This window comes from Asparagus officinalis, chromosome 9, assembly GCF_001876935.1.
Source record: "Asparagus officinalis chromosome 9, Aspof.V1, whole genome shotgun sequence".
NCBI classification, from domain to species: domain Eukaryota; kingdom Viridiplantae; phylum Streptophyta; class Magnoliopsida; order Asparagales; family Asparagaceae; genus Asparagus; species Asparagus officinalis.
In genome coordinates, this window is record NC_033802.1 from 35,818,712 (window position 1) to 35,843,045 (window position 24,334).

The window sequence follows — 24,334 nt, forward strand, 5'->3', positions numbered from 1 at the left end:
TGGTAGATATTTTGTAGGATGTTACTAGAAAGAAGTTCTAGAAAGTTGTTCTAGAAAGTTGTTCTAGAATAATCTAAGTTGGTGAGGAATTCTAATACCCCCCCTCATCACCAACTTTCATTTCTCACAAGTCCAAGCTTCTTCTTAAGCTTCAAAAATGTCTCTGTCTTTAGTGGCTTGGTGAAGATGTCAGCGATTTGGTCTTCAGACTTGCAATATGTCAGCATCACAGTCTTCTTTTTAACTTGATGTCGGATGAAATGATATCTTGTCTCTATGTGTTTGCTTCGTCCGTGTGCTACCGGATTTTTGGCAATTTCAATAGCTGACTTGTTGTCGATGAGGATCTCTGTCGGTGTTTCCTGTTGGTGTTGTAGTTCCTCCATCAGACTCCTGAGCTATATTGCTTGACACGCACATGCTGAAGCTGCTATGTATTCAGCTTCGCAACTTGATAGAGCGACGATAGACTGCTTCTTTGATGACCATGAGAATGCTGCTGATCCGATATTGAACATGTAGCCAGATGTGCTCTTTCTTTCATCTAAATCTCCACCATAATCGCTGTCGGTGTAGCCGACTGATCTCGAATCTGTACACCGTGTATAAAATAATCCTTGATCAATACTTCCTCGGACATACCTGAGAATTCTCTTGGCGACCTTGAAATGCTCCTGCCTTGGCTCCTCCATATATCTTCTCCCCAGTCCTACCGCGAACACTATGTCAGGCCTGGTGATGGTTAGGTAGCGCAAGCTCCCGACTAAACTCTTGTATAGAGTTGGATCAATAGAGATTCCTGGTGAGTCTCTCCTCAGCTTCACTCTAACTTCGACAGGAGTTGCAATTAGTTTGCAGTTGTTCATGTTGAACTTCCGAATGATCTCCTTTGCGTACTTTTTCTGAGAGATGAAGATTCCTTTCTCTGATTGCGACACTTCTACTCCAAGAAAGTATGACATTTCTCCAATGTCAGTCATCTCGAACTCCTTGATCATGTTCTTCTTGAACTCCTCGAACATTTTTGGATTGTTACCGGTGAAGATCATATCGTCCACGTAGAGACATACGATCATAATGTCTCCATCCTTCTTCTTGGTATAGAGAGAGTGCTCATACGGACTCTGTTAGAATCCGTTCTTCTGGAAGTATGCATCGATTCTAGCATTCCATGCTCTGGGTGCTTGCTTCAGTCCATACAATGCCTTCTTCAGCATATAGACCTTGTCTTCTTGATTCTTCATCACGTACCCAGGTGGTTGCTCGATGTAGACTTCTTCTTCTAGATAGCCATTAAGAAAGGCTGACTTCACGTCCATCTGATAGATCTTCCACCGGTTCTGTGCTGCCAATGCGATAATGAGTCGAATGGTGTCGATCCTCGCGACTGGTGTGAACACTTCTTCATAGTCAACTCCTTCTCGCTGACTATAGCCCTTTGCAACAAGCCTGGCCTTGTACCTCTCGATTCCGCCGTCTTGATTTGTCTTTGTCTTGTACACCCACTTTACTCCAATGGGTTTATGGCCTTCAGGTAAGGTGGTAAGCTCCCATGTGTCATTTCTCTTGATTTCCTCAATCTCATCATCCATGGCTTTTCTCCACTTGTCTTCTTGAGTAGCTTCTTCATAGCTGACCGGATCACATTCTGCAAATAAGCAGAATAGTGTGTAGTCATCCATCATCTTGACAGGTTCTGTATCATCGTACAGATCTCTTAGGCTTCTCATCCTCCTTGTTGCTCCCCCTAAAAAGCTTCCTTCACTTGAGCTGGATGGTGATGATGTCGGCGTCGATGTTGAGGTTGATGGAGCTGGACTATTTGGTGGACTTTATTCTGGTCTTCCAACCTCCTGCAAGTCATCATCATTATCTTCAAAGAACATACCTTTAATGTTTTTGTCTTCATCGGTCCATTTCCAATAATCTTCTTCATCGAACTCCACGTCTCTTGAAATGATCATCTTCTTTGTAAGCTTTTGTCCTCCTCTCGTACCCAATGAATATGCACTTTTCTCCTCGATCGTCCAACTTCTTTCTTTTCTGCTCCGGGATGTGTGCATATGCAATACACCCAAACACCTTCAGGTGATTGACGCTTGGCTTGATGTTGCTCCACATCTCCAATTGTGTCTTGAACTTGACACTCTTCGTTGGACATCGGTTGAGAAGGTAAACTGCACAGTCTACGGCTTCAGCCCAGTATGTCTTCGGCAGGTACTTACTCTTCAACATGCTTCTGACCATATTAAGAATGGTACGGTTCTTCCGCTCTTCTATTCCATTCTGCTGTGGTGTGTAGGCGGCAGTGAGTTGATGAATTATCCCGTACTGCTTGTTGAAATTGTTGAATGCCTTTGAAGTGTATTCTCCACCTTGATCTGATCGGAGCACCTTGATGTGGTACCCACTTTGCTTTTCTACCGTCTCCTTGAATTCTTTGAATTTCTCCAGAGCTTCGGATTTCTCCTTCAAGAAATAAACCCATGTTTTTCTACTATAATCATCAATAAATGTGAGGAAATACTTGTTTCCTCCAAGAGAGACGACTTCAAATGGTCATGCAATATCTGTGTGGACCAATTGTAGCAGCTCTGTTGCTCTTCTTGACTTTCCAACTTCGAAACTTCTTCTATGTTGTTTGCCCTTCATACAGCCTTCACATAGCTGGTTCGGATGGTTGATTTGAGCAAACCTTTCACCATTTTCTCCTTCCATAGAAGATTCAGGCCACTGAAAGCGAGATGTCCGAATCGTAGATGCCAGAGCCAAGTCTCGTCTTTTATGATTGTCTTCAGGCACTTGACAGAGTTAGCATGAATATTTAAGGTAAACAGTCTATTTCGAGACATGTTCACCTTTGCAATTACTTCATTTTTATTCTTGATAGTGAGGGCAAGATCTTTTAGATGTATATCATAGCCTCTTTCAAGGAGCTGGCCTAGGCTCAAAATATTATTTCGTAATGCTAGAACATAGTAGACATCAGAGATGTACCTGTTCTCGCCCGTCTTTGTCTGGATCATTATATTTCCCTTGCCTTTTACTGGAATCTTTGACTGATCTCCAAAAGTGACATCTCCTTGTACCATCTCGTTCAGCTCGGTAAAGAACTCCTTGATGCCGCACATGTGGTTACTGGCACCTGAATCCAGATACCAGATATCTTTATTCTTGCTTTCACTCTCCTGGTACGTCAGCAAGACTGTTGAAGTGTCTGGCTGCTCCCTTTCTACAAAGTTACTTCTTTCTGCCACTTGATTTGATTTCTCCCAACATTCGTAGCTGAGATGACCGTATCTCTTGCACTTGTAACACTGTGGCTGAGATTTGTCCTCCTGGTATTTTCTTCCTTGTCCTCGTCCTCGTGCGCCACGACCTCGTCCTCGATCAAATGATCGTTCACGATCTCCATTTCGATCTTGATTTTCATGACCTCCTTGGTACTGTCTCCTACGACCTTGTTGGAAGTTTGAGCCACCTCGAAAGGAGCCTCTGCCTCTGTAGCCTCCACATCCTCTTCGACTATCTTCTTTGATAGTCATCTTACTTTGCAAGGCTTGTTCTAGATTCTCCACTTGATTTGAACTAATGTTTATATCTTGTTCATAAGCTTGTAGAGAACCTTGCAGCTCATCAATAGAAACTTCGGAAAGATCTTTAGACTCTTGTATTGCCGGAATAATATATTTGAATTTAGAGTCTAAAGTCCTAAGTATCTTCTCCATAATTCTTACATCATTAATTGCTTCTCCATTTCTCTTCATTTGATTTGTTATTGTCTGAACTCTACTAAAATAATCCGATATTGATTCTGTAGCTTTCATCTTCAAATTTTCAAATTCAACTCTTAATGCTTGGAGGCGTACCTTTTTGGCTCTTTCCGCACCTTGATAGGATTTTTGTAAAATCTCCCATGCTTCTTTAAAGGACAGGGCATTGGAAATCTTCTCAAACGCAGATTCATCTACACCTTGGAATATTAGGAACAAAGCTTTTTTGTCTCTTTTTCTGACCTCCTTCAACTCACTCTTCTGAGTGGCGGTGAGAGTTGCTTCTGCTGCAGGTGACTCCGGTTCAGTGTAGCCATTCTCCACGAGATCCCACAAGTCTTGAGAGCCGAGCAAGACTTTCATCTGGATACTCCAGTTGTCATAATTGGTCTTCATCAGCTTCGGAATCTGTGGCTGTATCATGTTCGCCATCTCGTACACGAGCACCTCCGATTGGCCCGGCTAGATCGAACCTTTCTCTGATACCATTTTGATGGAATTTGAAGAATACAACACTCTACACAAAGGAAACTTTTATTGATAGAACACTTGAGAATACAACACTTGTTCTTACAAGAACACCTCACTTTCACACAACTCCTTTATTTTGGTGGACACTCACACAAGGCTACACTACACACTCAAGCTCTCAAGCTCACTTCTTTCTTGCTTGCTTAAATGAGAGCCCAAGACCCCTATTTATAGTTGCTTAAGAGGGCTAGGAAGTGTGTAGAAGAGTTAATCCTAGCCATACATTACTAAGAAGTTTCTAGAAGAATAAATACTAGCCATACACTTGTATCTTCCTAGAAACTTCATGGTAGATATTTTGTAGGATGTTACTAGAAAGAAGTTCTAGAAAGTTGTTCTAGAATAATCTAAGTTGGTGAGGAATTCTAATAGCCCCACCCCCAACAAAAAGAGGGGAAAAAAAGAAATTACAGCAATAGACAACTCTAACCTAACTCCTAAATCCCTAATTTGAACACCAAATAAATATATGCTGTATATGCTTCTAATCATGATATAAACTTAATTCAGAACTAAAACTCTATCAAACTACGTGTAGATAAGAAATAATCATAAACAAAATCCCAACAAAATACTTATGTTAATTCTATATAATTTTCTGATATTTACATTTGGGTAAATTTCACAAAATTCCCTTAACTTTAGCAGTTTTAGAGATTGTCTCCCTAAATATTTTTATTCTATAAAAATACTCCTCAGTTTTGAGGGGTTTTGCTAACATCCCCTTGAACTTCTTTTATTCCACTAAATCACTTTAACCCCTCCAAGTAATATCATTAAGTCTAATACGTCATATGTCAAACAACGTGAATTAAAAAGATGAAAATACCCCTCAACTATAAATAAAAATAATGACAGTAACAAAAATGACATTATGGTAATTTTTAACTGCGAAGGATATTTCCATCGTTTTTCATCATGTGCTTGGTAGCTGACACGTCATGTTTGATGGTTTACTTAAGGTTTAAAGTGGAAAATCATCAATAGATTTAACAGAATAAAAGAAGTTCATAGAGGGGTTATGTGCATAACCCCTCGAAGCTAAGTTGGGGTTTTCAGAACTAAAATAGTTAAGCGGGGTTATCTCTAAACTGGCCAAAGTTAAGTGAGGGGTTTATGAAACTTACCCATTTATTTTTAAAGAAGACTGTTCTAAATGTATCTGGACTTAGGGCTTGTTTGGATTGAGGGGAATAAGGGAGAAGGGAAGTTAGGGGAATCATTCATCTTATTTGGGAACACTTAGGATGTGAAGTTATTCACCCTAGTTCCCCTTAGTTCACCCCTTAATAGTATAAAATTTGTTACCCCCAAATTGGGGTGTAACCAAGGGGAAGAGAACTCCCTTCCCTTCCCTTCCCTTCTCTCACCTAGCTTCCCTTAACTTCCCTTAACCCCATTGAAATCCAAACACGCCCTTAGTCTTGAAGCCAAATCATAACCAGTCACCTTTAATGATGAAATCGTTTCAAAAAGTGTTAATTTGCGTCAAAGGTTTGTATCTTCTAATCCCCCAAACTTTGTTTAAAGTTTGTGGACCAGCGTCTCACACCACCAACTTTTATTAGTAGAAGAACATAACAGCACTGTTCTTCTCTTTTTAGGGTCTCTCGTCTTCCGGGCTCTCTTTGTTAGCTTGCTGGTTGGTATACGCTGACTGGGACAATAATTACCAGCTTCCCTCTCTCTCTCTCTCTCTCTCTCTCTCTCTCTCTCTCATTGTCAGTTACAAAGAGAGATTCCCAGCACTTTCATTGCCTTGATCACCACTGGCGATCGACCAACCAACGCGGTCGCGCGCTAAAGTCTGCGCCCTCATATTCCTTAATTTACTCATATCACTATTTAAAGGCTTAATAGCACTTTAATGCCTTATAGTTTTTCTGCCTTACACTACATATCCTGACCTGTTTGCGAGGTCAATTATATATCCATAAGTGTCTAAAATTTAAAAATTTTGCTTCAAAGTTTTTCATATGACATTAACGAGGCAGTTTTACAACTTTTAGCTCTTAGCATATTTATTGTTAACTACACCTTAATTTTATTTTAAACATACCTCAGTTATATTCTAAAATAAAATCATGAAGGGTTTAATAATAAATCCAACAAATAGTAAAGTTAAAAATTTCTTCAACTAGTTTGCAAGGGTTTAGCAAAACTCAGGGTAAAATTCTCAAGTTTGTATAACATAAGATACTTAAATGTAGCTTTTAGAAACTTCAGGGTACAAAAATGCTGCGGAAAACAAGTAAGCGCATGTAAATGCAAGATAGGTGAATCTATAAGGAATTAAAATGCTCTTTAGCCTTATTTAAAAGCTTTTATTTTGCTTTACTCATCTTAAAGGAGTCTCGCTTTCTGCAATTAAAATAACAAAAAATAATAGTTTTTCCATGTGAAGATTGAGGTGGCCTGCTCCTCATCATTTTGTTTCTTTCAACCCCAAAGCACACTCTAGAAAGCAAACCATCCCCTTCTCTCCTCTAATAATGGCAATTACACTCAATTGAATTTCGAGATTCATTTATTTTACTCTCTAAGTAGTTACTACGCTTCTCCTTCTTTTTGAATGGCCTGAGAAAATTCTAGCTTGTGCTTGTCCGCCTTTGTTTTCTTCTCCTTGTAGTATTTTTTTTTCTTTTTTCTTTTTTCTTTTTTTTTAAATATTGTACATTGCGTTCTTATCTAATAGCTTGTCCTGTTATCTTTTTCTTGCGTTAATCGATTTGGGCAGTTGCGTGTTCGGTTTCTCCGAAGAAACTTGGCAGTTTTCTTTCTCTCTCTTATTATATATCTATAATCTATAATATATATATCTATCTCTAAATATTAACATAAAAATTTCATTTTCTCACGTTTTTCTTACTGTTTCAAAATCCACAGACATCAGGGTGAAAATTTCGGAGTCGGTTACATCTACCCCAAAAACACAAACAGCCGCGTTGACGGCGGCGTTCTCGCTTCCACGAAGTTTTCCACAAATTCAGCAACCGACACTGGAAAACCCTCATAAAAAATAACCCCAAATTCCAGATTTGAACATTGTTATTCAATTTGAAAGATTGCAAATTTGTTTGATGGGAGGAAAGAGTTCAACGGAATCCGGTGGAAGAAGCTTCAATCGAAGGTCTTCGTTCCAAGATCGGAGCTTTTCGCAGCAGCAGTCATGGAATCAAGCTCCGAGTTATCAGGCTTATCCTCCTCCTCAGTCTCCGGCGTCAACGCAAAGCTTTGATTCTTATTCTCAGCCTTATGGGTATCCCCCACCTCAGGCGTACCCGCCGCCGCCTCAGCCCCACCCTCCGAAGCAGACTTCTTCTGCATCGAGGCCACGGCCGAGGTTGGATAGGAGGTATTCACAGATTGCCGATAACTACAGATCCCTCGAACAGGTATATCCTCTGATTGCTCATTGGTATAGTTTTTGTTGTATCTATGCATGAAGAGATTAGTCTTACGCCTCGTTTGGTACGTGGGAATGATTGGGAATGGAATGCCAATTCTCACTTTTCATTCCGTTGTACCAAACATGACCTCATATTGGAAGTCTTAAGTGGGAATTAGATGGTAGGGAATGAGCATTCCCACTTAAGTGAAAAGGAGGGGGGAAAAATACAAATTTTCAAATAAGTTCATTCCTACTTTATTCTCTAAAATTGCGCACAAACATGAGAATGGAAATTAGCATTCCGTTCCCCACATTATTTCTGTTCCATTCCCTTTCTCATTCCATTCTTGCTTCACTTGATTCCCACATACCAAACGAGCCGTTATAGTATTGAAGTTGGTGAACCCTGTCATAGATTTTGTGTGATATGATACATTATTTTGCAGATATCAAAAGGTGGTCTTTAATTATCTCTAGGAGTAATAGTTTATAATGTAGATTCTTGTCCAATTTTTCTTAAAATATAAAAATTGAGAACTCTTGTTTGATACCTAGAATTATGTTTTTTGATGAGTTTATCCACATATAAAATCTATGTGATATTGGCTATTGTCATTATATGTCTTTTGTGAGATTTTTGTCAGTTGTAGTTTTGAAAGAAGAGAGGAATCTTATGGTGATGTTGGCATACCATACCTTAGATTTTGTGTGATATTATGAATCATTCTAAAGGCATTAAAAGGCTTATTCTTTTTATCTTTTTGATTGGAATATTCGACTATTTTTATCCAATCTTTGTGTAAGGATTTAGAATTTGAGTGACTTTCATTTGATACCTACAATTTGCATGTTATCATGCTTTTTACGGGCTCTTTCTAGTAGTTGCTGAATGCAACTGGTTAATTGTGTGTTTTTATTTTTTATTTCTTTTATTTTTTTATTTTTACTGCAGTTAATTTTCTTGTCTCTTCTTTGTAGGTTACTGAGGCTCTTGCACAAGCTGGTCTGGAGTCTTCAAATCTTATTGTTGGCATTGACTTCACTAAGAGCAATGAATGGACAGGTCTATAATCCTTGTAATTCTTTTAATAGTTTTGCTCATTTGGCTGTAATTTCTGGTCTTAACTTCTTAGATAAACAGGTAAACATTCATTCAACAACCGCAGCCTTCACTACATTGGTGATGTTCACAATCCTTATGAACTAGCAATCTCTATCATTGGTAGAACACTGTCAGCATTTGATGAAGATAATTTGATCCCTTGCTTTGGTTTTGGAGATGGTAACTTTATCTTCTATTCTTAAAAGATATTATGTTATTTAACAGTATCTGATTAGATGATATTATTCATTTGGCAGCAAGAACACATGACCAAGATGTTTTTAGTTTCTTTCCTGATGAAAGGCCATGCAATGGTTTTCCGGAGGCTCTGTCACGATACAGAGAACTTGTGCCACAGATAAGATTGGCTGGTAGTTTCTTATGTTATCTAAAACTTACTGGCACATGTTATCTTGTCTTTGAATTATATTCATTAGAGATTCATATCTTTTGTTTGTTTTTAGGGCCAACATCATTTGCTCCCATAATTGAGATGGCTATGACTATTGTTGAACAAAGTGGAGGGCAGTATCATGTTCTGGTGATAATTGCTGATGGACAGGTATATGCTTTGTTCGTTCTGGATTGCGTTTCTTATTTGAACTTTGTCTGCAGTGGTAAGGATCCTGGTTTATACATTATAGTAGGCAGTGCAATTACATGCTAGATGTGTGACCTCTTTTATCATAGTTTAGCTTCCCAAATGCTATTGGCTAGACCATTTACATCTATGCTGATAGTTATTGCTGACATGACTGTTGTAAATGCCCTTTTCACAGCCTATCCAACAATGTACATCTAGATTTAACATTACTTCATACATGTATAATGCAGATAAAGTTACCTAGGAAGCTTGAACGACCAGCAAAGAACATAGAATCATATATCACAGGATACTGTTGCACTGCTGATGCTTAAATAGTAGGAGTTGGGGACACCAAAATTTCTGCTTGAGTTGTTACTGGTGACTATAGATGTTTTCATTAAAAGTAGAGAAGAAACTAGTTCTTAATGATTTAACATCTACATATCTATTATTAAACCAAAAAGATGTAGTATAAATACAAGCCATTAGTGCTTCTCAAAATTTTGGAATGTGATCGACTTATGACAATTTTCAACCTAGGTTACTGGACTCTTTATTTATTTAAGGTGGTCATTGCTTCTTCATGTCCAACACTATCTCGGACTTTTCTTAAAGCGGAAATGATTCTGGCAGAAAGCTGTTCATTGTTGGTCCTTCTAAAACTGATGTTATTCTGATGTGCATGCTACATATCCAATACTCTTGACATAAGGATCAGCTTAAAGTGTCTGTGTCTTCTAGAAAATTATTGTTACTATTTATAGATGTATCTTTCAAAAGTAATCATTTGAAATTTATACATGGAATTTTTATGTTGTTTAAATAGTCTATAGATGGAATAATTATGAACTAAGTACCAATCAGAAGATATCGTATTCCTACCTGAGATGTGTCAAGTGTCCACTCAAAAGAATTATGCTTTTATCAGAAAGTGTATAGTAACAAAGAAGGAAGTTAAACAATGTCAAAGTTTTGGATAATGTAATATTATAGTGAATAAAATGTGGAAAGCTGTAAGCAGTAGGATAAAATAAAAGCCTATGCAAGTTCAGAACACAGAAAATGTTACAAAAATATAAATAGTGAAAGCTGGAATTAATACTTGTCCAGTTCACATTGGCCAAGTTTTATAGATACATTAAACAATTTCTCATCTCCTTCCGACCTATATATGTTACAGAGCTTTAATATTGATTTTCTAGGTTCATATAAAAAACATTAGAGATTAAGTCTATTGGTTCTCGTTATTGGATGTTACCTTAGTATATATAGCTTGCTTTACTTCTCTGCAATAACATTAGCAGGATAAGAATACAGGTTGGAGTTAGAATTTATTAGGGTGAAGTGTGGATAGATCTCCTGTAGTAGCGCCCAATTGTGGATAGACCCCCTGTACTTCTAACTGTGCAGATAGACCCTCTGAGTGAAATGTTTTTCACTCTTAGAAAATTATTTTTATCTTCTATTTTTTAATTTTTTTTTGTAGAGGCGATTGACCCCTCCAGTTCTATTGGTGTGGATAGACCCCGATTGCTAAGTTTCTTCTTTACTCTTAAAAGAGTTCAAAAAAGGGTCACCGAGGGGTCTATCCACACTTGGGCAAATAGTGCAGGGGGCCCTATCCGCAATTAACCTAATTTATAAACAAGAGAGCTGTGTGATTTTCCAGCAATCAGGATGATAAGATGTTTGCAAATAATAGATTGAAGGTAATGCTCACAAGTCTAAAAGTCTAGCAGTGTTTTAATTTTTTAGGAAGATATAAGGGTCCTACTTGTACAATTTTCATGGGTGAAATTGTTTTCTGCAAAGATAGTAGTGATTTCGCATCACTTCTCTTTGTGGTGGAATTCACTGAGAGATTTATTCTAATATATATTGTTTGCGCCAAACTGATTACTCTTGCTTGGAAAGAAGCTAATAAGATTGGTACATTTAGAAGATTATTCTCAAACAATCTTGCATGCATGTGGTTGTGAATTCAAATCAGATGAATGACCCATTTGGGAATTATTGCTGTTAGATGTATTTCATGTTTCCTCTCCATCTACCAACATAAACTTGTGAAACCTCCTGTTGTGGTGAAATATTTCCTTTGGATTTTATCAACTTAGCTTATCAGTCAGCATATAGACCAATTTAAAATCCAAACTAGCTACAGATGAATGTTTCTAATCTTAGCCCTCATGATTGTCAATTCTTATTAAAGAATTCGTCTTCACATATAAACTTATAAAAGCTTTGTTTCTCAAAGAACTCCAAAGGTGCAGTAATGCATATGCTAAAACACACTAACCTTTACCTTGACGAACCAAAACTAACAGACAATAAGTAGAAGTCTAGTGCTCTGATTAAGTATTTTCAATCCTACTGCATATTTCTTATGATATGTCATGGCAGCCATTTAAAAGATACTGCTTTTATCCTTCACAAACTAAGAAGGAGATTCTGAAGTATTCTATACATAAGAGCAATATCCGAATCCTTCTGTGTCAAAGACTCTCAATGGATTGCAATAGTGTTTTAATAACTTTTTTTAAAGACCTTGGATGAGTTAATGTTGCATGGGAGAATTCCAATAGGGAGAGGGAAAAAAACATCTATATCACCAGCCTCTTCCTGTGTTACTTTGAGAAAAAATAACTGCATATAAGGAAAAATACTGACTTACTAAATAAAATTTTAGGTTATCTTATTTTTTACTTGGATAATAGTTAACTATGTGTTAAACAACAAAGACAATATAATTTTACATCATCAGATCGACTTATGAACCCTATCAGCTAGAGTATGAATTTACGTTTTAGTTGTTAGACGTGTGTATTAGCACCTTGGTTTGCTTCAAAGCTATATAATTTGTCAAAAAATATTATATACTCAGTTCGTATAGAGTTTAGGATTTTTTTTAAGCGTTACTTGAAACTCAATTGTCATGTATAGTATATACTAGTGCTATTTCTATTGCAGTATTAATAGTGGACATACATGTTTTTGAGTTTTCGTTTCTTATATGAAACCTCATGCATTGTTCGACAAGCTCAGGTATGCAATAAATTCTGAGTTCCTTGAAATTTTATTTTTTGTGGGCACTAAATTACAAAACAGGGAAATACTTCCACCCTTGCACATTCTTAACCATGTGTTACCCCTCAGTCGAGTGCCACCAAAATTCTTAAACCTATTGGATCTTCACCCTATATTTTTTATTACCCATTTTTTACATTATCTCTCTCTCTCTCTCTCTATATATATATATATATATAGAGAGAGAGAGAGAGAGAGAGAGAAAGAGATTAATGAGTATCCTTGTCATAGGAGGGGAAATACTTCCACCCTCACGCTTATGTGACACAATCCCCATCATCCTCATAAAGTAGGAGAGAGAGTGTGAGTTAGTGGGGATTTGTGCCTACTTTATGAGGATGGTGGAGATTGTGCCACATAGGCGACAAAGAGAAATCTCCTCCTATGATAAGGATACCCATTAATCTCATATATATATATATATATATACCCAACACAAATACCTTCCCAACCGGTCAACACAATCTTATGTTACCAGGTACTTCTATCATTAATCTGTTTGCGTAATGGACATGTATCCCATACGTACACGTACCCAGACTTCATGGACACATCTTGGATATATGCATGCATTTATTCACACGTGCTCAATTATATCATATATGTTTCAATTCAAAACACTTGTCAAACACTTTTTGGATGATATCCTACACCACATCCATTTCTTGAAACTCATTAGACATGGGTCGGGTTCAGTTCAACCAATACTCAAATTCAAAACTATGATTTTAAAGGGTCATTTGGTTGTCTAGTTAAAAAACGAGTAGTTTTCAATTGATAATAATCAACATAACAAAAGACACTTCAAAATGTGATAGGAATTTTAATTTTAACTACACAAGAATATTAAAAACAATAATGATCTCATGTAAATTATTAATTTCAAAATATATATGTAGTTGTGCCCTTGTATCCTATATTTTATAATTTTGCCTTGTACTATACCGGCACTGTTACCCGTTTCCATGCAACTTAGACCCTATCCAAACACCCACTAAAAAAAGGAAAAAGTTCCCACTCTCTCATATCAAACACCCCCTTCCTAAACACATTCCCAACCACCAGAATCTAAACCCGACTCCATTACTTCTTTATTTTATAGATTTTCTTACTATTTTCTTTTAATTTAAGGTAAATAAAAACTTATAAAATGTAGATAGGTAAAAGGTAACCATATTCATATGCAAAGTGTAGAAATTATATATAGGCATAACTATTTTTAGGGTTAATTACGAATAGAACGCCTGTAATATTACCCAATTGTAAATAGACCCCCCTATAGTTCTATTTGTTGCAAAGGGACTGATGCGGTACTCTGATACCAAATGATGCGGGACGGAGAAATGCCGGAACCCTAGGATGAACAATATCCGTGAACAATATCTTTTCTTTTCTTGTTTATTTTTGTATAAAATAAAAGACGTACAAAGTAAGATAAAATGAGGTTAGATCATATTCACTCACAGACATCGAACCGTTAGTAAAGTCAGATTCACACGCTGACACTTGACCCTTTTGGCTTGACATCGAGAAACAGTGGCTTCCACCTTAAAAAATCACACAAGATTTTTTCAACTCAATTTTCATAAATTTTTCATAAGCTGTCTACCACATTACAGAAATCTCCTCCTTCTTTTATAGAGTTTGGAATTCTTATCTAAAATAAATTTAAAAACTTATCCTATCTCTAAAACCAATTCAATCTTAACTAGAAAATGATCCAACAAACTCAATCCTACCACAATTCAAATTAAAACAACTAAACAAAATAACTAATTGTCACCTATCTAAAACCAAAACCAAATCAAAATTGTTGATGTCAGTTATGAAACAGGGGGTTTACATCAGAGTTATGAGAGTGTTTAGGATCCTCAAACTCCTTCAGATGACTAGTTCCAGAGCCTGTTGTTCTTTCCTGTACATAAAAACTCGTAAGAAAGACATTGTATAGGTAGTATTTTGATTAGTGGGAAAATCAAAGACATTGTATAGGTAGTTATTCAAAGTTGCCAAAAAGCAAAAGAAGTTACCTTATGCAGCGTAATTCTCTTTTATCGTAGATCAAGTTAGTATTTTGATTAGTGGGAAAATCAAAGACATTGTATAGGTAGTTATTCAAAGTTGCCAAAAAGCAAAAGAAGTTACCTTATGCAGCGTAATTCTCTTTTATCGTAGATCAGAAGGGTATGAAGGTAATTTTGGTCGAATCCAGTCAGGCTGCTAAGTCGGCAAATACCTTCCAGTTGACTGCCATAGAAGAAGGTGAGTTATCTGGTCATTTAATGAGGGAATGACAGCAGGTGTTTGGGGCTGACAGGGTCTGATGAGTCATAAAAACTATGAGGACTAGAGTAATGATGATTTTGTCAGAATAGTTAATGCGGGAGCAATCAGCTGGCGAGAAGTTCGAGGTAACTATTGTCTCTCTATTTATTTGGTCAAGGGCCGAGAAGCATCGTCTTTTTTGTCGGCCTCACAAGTTGTCGGCTGACCGTAGACCTAGTGCGGGTTGCTCGTAGGGTCAATCGGGTGAGGTGGTCGACAAATACCATCTTTTGATTCAGCTACGCAACTTGTCGGCTGACACATGATCGGCCGTAGGAGTAGTTTGAGTCGTCTCGGTCTCAATTCGTATGATAAGGCAATGGGGTGAGCCACGTGTCGGCTTCTCTAGGGAGATTAGCACTTGGTGATTTTTTATGCTATAACAAAAATCATAACAATGTCTTCAATCCAGATCAAATCTGAATAGTGATTGTGTCTTGCATTAGAAACCCCCTATAGTATTGGCCCAAGTGTGAATACATCCCCTTAGTGAATTTTTTCAACTATTTCAAAAGTAAGAAAATTAGCAATTGGGGGGGTCTACCTCACCAATTGAACTATAGAGGGTCTACTCGCCTCCTCAAACCTTTAATTGACTTTAAGAGTAAAAAAATTCAGTCAGGGGGTCTATTCGCCACAAACAAAGTTATGAGGGGTCTATTCGCAGTTGGATGATACTATAGGGGGTTTGTTTGCAGTTAACCCGTATTGTTATGAAAGTTGATAGAAACATATGAAAGGTAGATATACCATATGAAAAGTGTACAAAGATAGAAAGATTTGGAAGAAATATATTAAGTAGACAGATTTATTTGAAAAGTTTAGAGATTCTATAGAGGTAGAAGATTTATGAAAGGTAAATAGAAGCATACAAGAGATAGATAGAAACATATGAATGATAGACATGTTCGGACTTATTATATATAGGCAGAGAAATTCATATGAAAGGTAGATAAAAGCATATGAAAGGTGGATAGAAACAGTAGAAAAAGTAGATGATTTCATATGAAAAGCAGAATGATTATTGAGTTGTGGATGGATCTGTATGAAAAATGGATGGAATAAATGAAAATAGATACGTTAATAGGAAAGGTAGATTTATTATAAAATAGACAAAAGGCTGAAGGATCAGCAGCGGGAGGGTGCGTGAGTGTGAGGTGGAGTGGTGGTGGAAGGGAAGAAAAAAGAGAGATGACAGAAACAAGGTTATTATTGAATTTTATAAATAAAGTGATGTAAAAGTGGTCTAGGAAGGTTTTACAAGTTGACATAAATTATATTTTCTACAGACATTGTCATTAGTGATTTTAAAATAGTTGACTAGAAATCTGGGTGATTACGTTCACGGTCCTTTCTAAATCTTGTTGCTGTTTCGGAATTTAGACTGTACTTAGGTGCTTGTGTTCCATTAAGTAGCAGATGACTTTGTTCCAGGTTAAAAAACATAAAAAGTAATGATACGGAGGCCAGTATACCAAATTAACTACATTCTAATAGATCAATTACCGTGCTAATGGAATTAATTTATATCAATATATCTTTCAACAGCTGAAGTGGGTAATTTAGAGAATGCGTAACATGACTAGTGCTTCATTGCACTTCTGTGATATACTTGTAGCATATGCCTGGTTATTATTGTTTCGCCGTTACTTGTATGCATTTTTTCTTAGTTATTCTCATACTATAGCAAAATGTAAAAAATGATAAAACGGCCAAACTTTCAGGGTGTATTTTTTGTGTCGACTGAACTACCTGTTTTCTGCTCCTTACAAATTAAACCACTCTGTTTATTCGTAAAATAAAATGACAACAATGAAAAAACAAAACTATACTGTCTTCAGGTTATCTTCCGAGTTGTTTCATGCTATAGTTACATATAGATTTCTTTTCCTAATTATAAGTTCATTTGAAGCATCACCTTACTCTGGAATTTATATTTTACTCTTCTTTTTTTATTATATATGTTTTTCCTCTTCGAAGTATATTATTTTATGCATATTCTAGCTATTTAGTTGTGGTTGGTCAATTTTCTTGTTTGGGAGTAACAGTTGGTCTACTCAGGTTACAAGGAGTGTAGATACAGAGTCTGGTCAGCTAAGCTCCCAAGAACAGAAGACTGTTGATGCTATTGTAAAGGCTAGGTAATTGTGATCCAGAACACTTTATGTTACTCTTTATGTTGCTTATGATAACTATGAAAAGAAAAATCTTGTATAATTATCTGATGGAATTTATTCCATCCGACATTATGGTGGCTTAATATTATTCCCGTTCTGTGAGAAACATTATTCGTTTGTAAGTAGCTTTCAAAGAACTCTACAGTGAAATGTTTGTTTTTCTCTTGATTCTTCATTACTTTGTCCCCTTGTTTTGCAGTGAATTTCCTTTGTCAATTATTTTAGTTGGAGTTGGGGATGGTCCTTGGGACATGATGAAGGAATTCGATGACAACATTCCTGCCAGAGCCTTTGACAATTTCCAGGTAAGGGTTGAATATTTCTAAAAGACATCTTTTCTCACACTTAACCTTTCTCCTCTAGTTTGCTAATTATTTTGCTTTTTAGTTTGTAAATTTTACAGAGATCATGTCGAAAAATGTTCCTCAAACCAAGAAGGAGACAGAGTTTGCTCTTTCAGCACTAATGGAAATACCTCCACAATACAAAGCAACAGTAGAACTTGGTATCTTGGGGTATGAAGTGTTCTATTTTGTTGCCTTTTATTTGCTTTCCATTTATTCATAGCATGTGTTTGTAACTTTTTTCTTTTGTGGTTAAACAGACACAGGACAGGAAAATCTCCAGACAGAGTTGCTCTTCCACCACCAGGTGGAAGTTATGGTGCCCCTTCCCTGAGCTCTAAATCTTTTGGAACAGAAAGTTATCCCCAACAGAGCACATCATTTTATCCCGAATATAAACCTCCAGAAAGTACTGCTCCACCTGTTGCTCCTTCATTGGATGATCAAGTACGATCTTTGTGGACTTGTTCCTCTTTTATTTATGTGCATAGATAACATTGCATTTATATTTGATAGTTGAGTTTGTAATTGGGACTGCACAAATCTGGCTATTTAAGAGGAATTTGTAGGGTAAGGACTAGCAAACGAAAATAGTGCTAAATTCAAGGTGGTTTAGTTCTTAACTCAATACTTGATTTTTATATTGGATCCATGAGCATTCTATGTAAACTTGCTCTTCTAGAAAGAACAAGGAAGGAAAATAAGAAAGGAAAAATTATAGATTTCCCAAGAAGGAAAATACAAGCTTCCAAAACAATGGATTAACTAATTATTTGAACCAAATAGATCTAAATCCCAACTAATCTCCAATTAAACCTCAGTCAATTTTTTTTCCCAGTTAGGAGGTAAAAACCAAAGCCTTTGGATCAAATGAAAATCTTCTACGTTTTGCCAGAATTATCACGATCAAATCTCGCCATGTAGCTGAAGTTTCATGAATTGAGTGGTTTGTTATGTGAAATGCAGCAGCATTTTATTTATGTGCTTACTAGAACTTGTGGGTTATTCAGCAGGTTTGCCCAATCTGCCTTACAAATCCGAAGAATATGGCCTTTGGCTGTGGACACCAGGTGATGTATTTTGTATAGTCTTGTCAATTCTCTTCATTTTCAGTGTTCACATTGTTCTGTATTTTTACATTCTTCCCTCTACTTAATAAAGCAATTCTTCCATTGTTTCAGACATGCTATGAATGTGGACCTAACCTTCAGGCATGCCCTATCTGCCGAAGTGAAATTGTGACGAGAATACGGCTATATTGATCTGGAATGCATTTATGCAGTGAGATTTTATGTTCTTCTCTGTTGTGGGGTCGTAAATTTCTTCAACCCATTTGCGGTAGTTTTTCTTGTACATTTATTCTGCTTGTACATTGAATAGATAGAAAAGAATTCGAAGAGAGTCTATGGAAAGAATCTTGTTGTTTGCAGTAATCAGACAGCTGAAGATGGTCGAAAACCTCTTAAGGTTGATGAGTTGCTGGCTGGTTTCCTTTCAGGTTGATAAATTCTGGGGTCCGAATATCAAGGGCTTTATATGTTGGAATCAAATCATTCTTTATCCTTGTCCAAATTCTGTTGCGTTTGGTGTCTGAATGTGCGTGAAATGTGTGCAATTAAACACGTTGCATGTAGTATCTGGTCGAATGTAGTTAGTTTTGACCGAGGTGTTTCCTTATGATAAATATTTATCATGCGTTTGTATATGCTTCTGCATTTTCATATTCTTTTCGGATAGTTGAAGCTTTCCCTTTTGTACTTTTCCAAGTGTATGTGCAACTCTTAAAAGATTTTCAAGTACTTTATTTTTTTCCCTATTGAGTTGTCATTACTAGCAACAAAGTTTTATCAATGTGTATGCTTAATGGTTCAATCAGCTCTCCTATCATGGTTCTTTGATATCATTTTGCTCATCTCTCAGCGGCGATGGCAGTGAAGATACTGTAGCAGTGAAAAAGAAAAGTATATTGAGTAAACTTCTTAATGAAGTATAATTGTATCCATGGCTCTTTTTTGCTTGCTGAATTATGATTGTAATAAGGTCAGGTTACTTTGAATCGGCATGATGCGGAAGTGCGAATTCAGTAATCCAGGTGAATGGTTTAGGGCCTGCTTTTTCTTGATGGTTACTCCTAACAAGTGCAAACTGTCAAAGTTTTTGGTGTTTTTTGTGCATGGTGATCATCTACTTGTTCTGATTATAATTAGTATTAATTTGACAGGAACGTAACTGGAAAATTTTAGTTGCTTGATACTTGACAGGCAACATTGCCTCAGCTGTGAACCGCCTCTTCATAAATTCCTGAACAGCAGCATGCATGCAGAAATTCATCTCATCAACCTTTATAGTTTATTTAAACGATATTATAGTTTATTTAAACGATATGTTAATCTCATGATTCTTCCCCTCTTTTGAGTAACAATGTTAACCACATCGCAGTCTCAATTACATATATCGTTCTGATTTTAGAAGCCAACAAAGCAAGTTCTCTTTGAATGAGCTCGGAAAGGACGCACAAGCCATCACATCTGCATTTAACATGAAACCTGCGGACAATTTTCACAAATGTAAAGACTGCCTCCTTACATCTCCTTATTTAACCCATATACAAACATTTATGCATTATCTATACTGGTGATCAATATGCATATCTTGTTCATAATCTCAACACTCCTTTCTTTACTGAGAATGGCTGCAAGCACCATTACTGACAGAGGAGGAAGATGGGACCTCCTCCTCAACAACTCCGGCGTTGTCGCCATGCACATGGCCTTAACTCACCGCAATACCGTCGTCATCTTTGACCAAACCCGATCTGGCCCCTCCGGCTACCGCCTTAATTCAAGAAAATCATGCTACTTCAACGACGATGGTGACACCAATGACAATCCCACCACCTGCTGGGCCCACTCCGTCGAATACGACATCTCATCAAACACAATCCGCCCCCTTGTCCTTCGTTCTGACACGTGGTGCTCATCCGGTGCCTTCCTCAGCAGCGGCACTCTCCTTCAGACCGGCGGCCACGGAAATGGAATCCGAAAAATCCGATACTTCCGTCCTTGCACCGATAAAAAATGCAGCTGGACCGAGTCTAAGTCTTTGCTGGAAGATAGCCGGTGGTACGCCACCAATCAAATCCTCCCAGAGAAGGACAGGGTTTTCGTCATCGGCGGCCTTAAAGTCTTCACGTATGAATTCATACCCAAATCTCCGAATGACGAAGGGTCCTTCAACCTCCCCTTCTTGCGACAGACACGAAACTACAAGGAGAAAGGTGATAATCTCTACCCGTTTGTTCATCTCTCAGTTGACGGCCACCTCTTCATCTTCGCCAATCGTGATTCTATCTTATTCAACTACAAAACCCACAAGGTGGCCAAGGAATTTCCGAGAATGCCTGGTAATGGTGCTCGTAGCTACCCGGGCACGGGCTCGTCTGTCATGCTCCCATTAGACTATGCCGACGGATACAACAAAACTGAGATCATGGTTTGTGGTGGAGGAGCTCCCGGAGCGTACCAAGCTTCAAGGAAACACAAATTTCTTGAAGGATTGAAAAGTTGCGGCCGGATAGTTATAACTGACGACGATTCAAGATGGCTGATGGAAGAAATGCCAGGGCCTCGAATAATGAGTGACATGCTCATACTCCCCACCGGTGACATTCTCATCATCAACGGCGCACATCAGGGGTGCGCCGGGTGGAATAAAGCAAAAAGGCCAGCCTATAAGCCTTACCTCTACAAGCCCAACAAGAGACCATCAAAAAAGAGGTTCTCAATTCTCAACTCGTCAAATATCGCAAGAATGTATCACTCCTCGGCAATATTGCTCCCTGACGGTAGAATCCTAGTAGCCGGAAGCAATCCGTATAAAAGATACACATTCCATAACGTCAAATATCCAACGGACCTACGAATGGAGGCATTTTCGCCATATTATTTAGATACGGCATTGGACGATCGGAGGCCTTCGAATGTATCGGTCGACGATGAAATCAAGTATGGGCAAGAGTTTGGGGTAAAATTTGAGCTGAAGAATGTGAGGAGATGGGTGAAGTTTGTTGTGTATGCTCCGCCGTTTGCAACACACTCGTTGTCGATGAATCAGAGGATGGTGAGCTTGGAGTGTGTTGGGATTGAGAGGGAGGAGAGTGGTGCGGTGACGGCTATGGTGGTAGCGCCACCGTCGGCGAGAGTGGCGCCTGCAGGGTATTATATGTTTACAGTTGTTAATGAGAGGGTGCCTAGTAAGTCAGTGTGGGTTAAGTTTGTTCATGGATGAGGCGTGGTTGGGTTGTTTTGTGGTGTAATAATTAAGATTGAACGATAAATAATTAAAATGAAGAATTTGTTGAAATCTAAAAAACATTTTGTTGATATCTAAAAGATATTTTGTTGATATCTAAAAGACAAAATGTACGTGGACATTACTTTGTAAGTGGATTATTAACTTGATGTCTTTTTATCTTCCATCATGTATTTATAAATTGTATCATGTATGGAAATTGAATATGAATAAAATTACAATTTCTCTTGTCTCTTGTCTCTTGTTTCATTTCTTTAGTATATTACAACACGTTATCAGCACGAGTGGCTCTAGCCGGTTCGTGATCATCGGTTCGTAGTAATAGATTTTTAGGTGTACATCTTCTGCAAGGTAATAATATATTCGGCCTTTGTCTATTTACATAGTATCAAGCTTTCCGTCGAATCAATAGCAAATATTTTTTTTAGTTATCCCCTGTAAGAGCTGCTGGCAAATTTCATTGGATATTGTTAGTTTTAGTTAAGTTTCTTATCTATAGTTTTACCTTAGTCTTGGGAACTTGTTTACAAATATGGATATTCTAAAAGAATATGGATTTTGCACATGGTAATGCATTTACAAATTTACTGAGATAGAAGGATTGATGAATTGACAATAAGTAATATTTTATTTCTCCTTCTATATCATGAATGCCATAACAACTTCTGGAGACATTACATGAGGAAGGAGCAGCCTGTATATTCCTTCGATGACTATGCTAAACCACTATGTTCTTGATGCTAACATGTGAGCTGTGTCTATAGTATATAATTATTTGAATTATTTTCTACTTCATCTAAGTTCTTGATGCTAACATGTGAGCTGTGTCTATAGTATATAATTATTTGAATTATTTTCTACTTCATCTAAGCCATATAGTTTTGTGATTATTATAGCGAACTTACAATCAATTCCCTGTACTGGATGATCTTACGTACATTAGTCATGTGTAGTATAAAAAAAATTTGATTGTCCTATCCATCTTTGGCATTTGAACTGTATGAACCTAGGTATGAGAAATGTGTTCATCCATGTCTATAAGGAAGGTTATATAGGAGGGATGCTTCAATTGATCAAATCTATGAATTTCAGATATATATATCTTTTAAGGACTCAGTGTGCGGGATGAGTAGAACTAATATAGTACTGTTATCATTTTTCTAACTTACAAATATTTGTAATTTACAAATATGGGTGACACAACATAAATAGCTGGATGTAAATTGCTGCCAATTAAGATTTACAAGTGTGAAGTTGGTATGAACATAAATAGCTGGATGTAAATTGCTGCCAATTAAGATTTACAAGTGTGAAGTTGGTATGAGTCTGAGATTACAATTACAGCATGTCTCATTGTAGAGTTTTGTTACACCTTATTATAGAACTCTAACGACATGGAGGAAATAAGAGAAAGCATTATTGTGGTTAATCATGTGATGGTTACCTTCTTGTTTGAGTTCCAAACTTAAAAGAAAAACATGCGCATGAGCATAAATTGCTAGATTAATAGTCTCAACTATGAGTTTCTTTTCTTTTCTTCACCCCAGCAGGGCCTTTCTCTCTTTTCATCTATTTTTCTTTATTGTATGTGTAACTTAAGTCGAGTAAATCTAGACTAACTCTAACAGAGTACCCCCAGCATTTATAATTGGACCCCTTCATGCTGACAGCTCGTATTAAAATAGTCTTGTGTAACAATACTGTAGCAGTCTTTGAAATTTTATCTTCTAATGATAATTATAGCAAATAAATGTTATCAGAAGATGTATAATATTTTTCGGTTTCATGTATATTAACTGCGTATGATGTTAAACTTTGACAAATATGTCCTCTTTAGCCCAAATGGTAATTTTCATCTTGTTATCAGAAGATTATATCTCTTGATTCTTTAAGTATTTTTGCCCAGAAGGCAAACACTTTAAATTTTCTCTCTATCAATTAAGACGTGAAAAATTAATGCCTCAATGAAAAAGTATTCACTTTTCTGGGCAATCCCTGAAGGATCTCTTTGATTTATAGAAGCCAAGAATCTTCCCTTAAACACAACTGGCAGACTGAATCAGAACTTTTTGGATTTTACATACATAACTAAATATGATTCAACCATGTGCCATATTGTCTAGCGGGTGAAGCTCGCAGAATTGGTCAAAAAGATTTTTTACCATTGCATGCAAATAATATTGTACTCCAGCAGCAGTACATGACCAAGAATTGCACTTAGCATTCTGAATTGATATCTACATTAATAGTCGCAGAAAAGCATAACAAATTGATGATTAGAAATCACAATGTCAGACTAGTTGGCTTACGAGTTGTGTTTGTAGCACATGCTACAATTCAGAAAATTACTTATACGTGTGGACAAGGGGGAGCTATGAACATAGTAGGAGATCGTATCATGTAGCCATTTTTTTGGGATTTTAAATCCTCGATTGAATGAAATTCAACAAGTAACATTGTACCCTTGCAGTAGTACAAAGACTAAAAGTTATATTAAGCATTATGAACTAATCATTGCATTAGTAGTTGTTAAAAATACAACTAGTTGTTGTGAGAAACCATAATGCAAGTTTAATTGGTTCACACGTAGTGCCTGAAGAACATGTCATAATTCAAACTAATATTCATAAGCTTGGACGAGGGGGAGATAGTGGACATTGAAGTGGATCCTAATATTCATAAGCTTGGACGAGGGGGAGATAGTGGACAT

General features: G+C 37.0%; 3 protein-coding genes across 5 annotated transcripts; 2 read left to right on the plus strand and 1 right to left on the minus strand.

Moving 5' to 3' along the window:
* LOC109823362 (uncharacterized mitochondrial protein AtMg00810-like) lies at positions 399-1,022 on the minus strand. Its single transcript, XM_020389637.1, has one exon. The coding sequence runs from the start codon at positions 1,020-1,022 to the stop codon at positions 399-401; it is 624 nt and encodes a 207-aa protein (XP_020245226.1).
* LOC109824026 (E3 ubiquitin-protein ligase RGLG2-like) lies at positions 6,742-19,127 on the plus strand. 3 transcript variants are annotated; one of them, XR_002242534.1, is made up of 12 exons: positions 6,743-7,699; positions 8,674-8,758; positions 8,837-8,977; positions 9,055-9,168; positions 9,262-9,359; positions 16,854-16,933; positions 17,169-17,274; positions 17,357-17,484; positions 17,574-17,760; positions 18,324-18,383; positions 18,495-18,651; positions 18,744-19,127. XR_002242534.1 is itself a non-coding variant. In XM_020390535.1 (11 exons), the coding sequence occupies exons 1-11, from the start codon at positions 7,385-7,387 to the stop codon at positions 18,573-18,575; spliced, it is 1,392 nt and encodes a 463-aa protein (XP_020246124.1). In that variant the 5' UTR covers positions 6,742-7,384; the 3' UTR covers positions 18,576-19,127. The 3 variants fall into 3 exon arrangements, 2 of the variants coding, with proteins under 2 accessions (XP_020246124.1, XP_020246123.1); XM_020390535.1 differs by having other exon boundaries at positions 6,742-7,699; positions 18,327-18,383; positions 18,495-19,127; XM_020390534.1 differs by having other exon boundaries at positions 18,495-19,127.
* Positions 19,890-21,684, plus strand: LOC109824025 (aldehyde oxidase GLOX-like). Its single transcript, XM_020390533.1, has one exon. It carries the CDS (start codon positions 19,957-19,959, stop codon positions 21,598-21,600), a length of 1,644 nt encoding a protein of 547 aa, XP_020246122.1. The 5' UTR covers positions 19,890-19,956; the 3' UTR covers positions 21,601-21,684.

Excerpts from the sequence above, each read along its gene's own strand:
- LOC109823362 (XM_020389637.1), bottom strand. The coding sequence starts at position 1,022 with ATGTTCGAGGAGTTCAAGAAGAACATGATCAAGGAGTTCGAGATGACT.
- LOC109824026 (XM_020390534.1), top strand. The coding sequence starts at position 7,385 with ATGGGAGGAAAGAGTTCAACGGAATCCGGTGGAAGAAGCTTCAATCGA. Across the intron at positions 9,360-16,853 it reads TGATAATTGCTGATGGACAG|GTTACAAGGAGTGTAGATAC; the intron begins GTATATGCTTTG and ends TGGTCTACTCAG. Across the intron at positions 18,384-18,494 it reads CCTTTGGCTGTGGACACCAG|ACATGCTATGAATGTGGACC; the intron begins GTGATGTATTTT and ends CCATTGTTTCAG.
- LOC109824025 (XM_020390533.1), top strand. The coding sequence starts at position 19,957 with ATGCATATCTTGTTCATAATCTCAACACTCCTTTCTTTACTGAGAATG.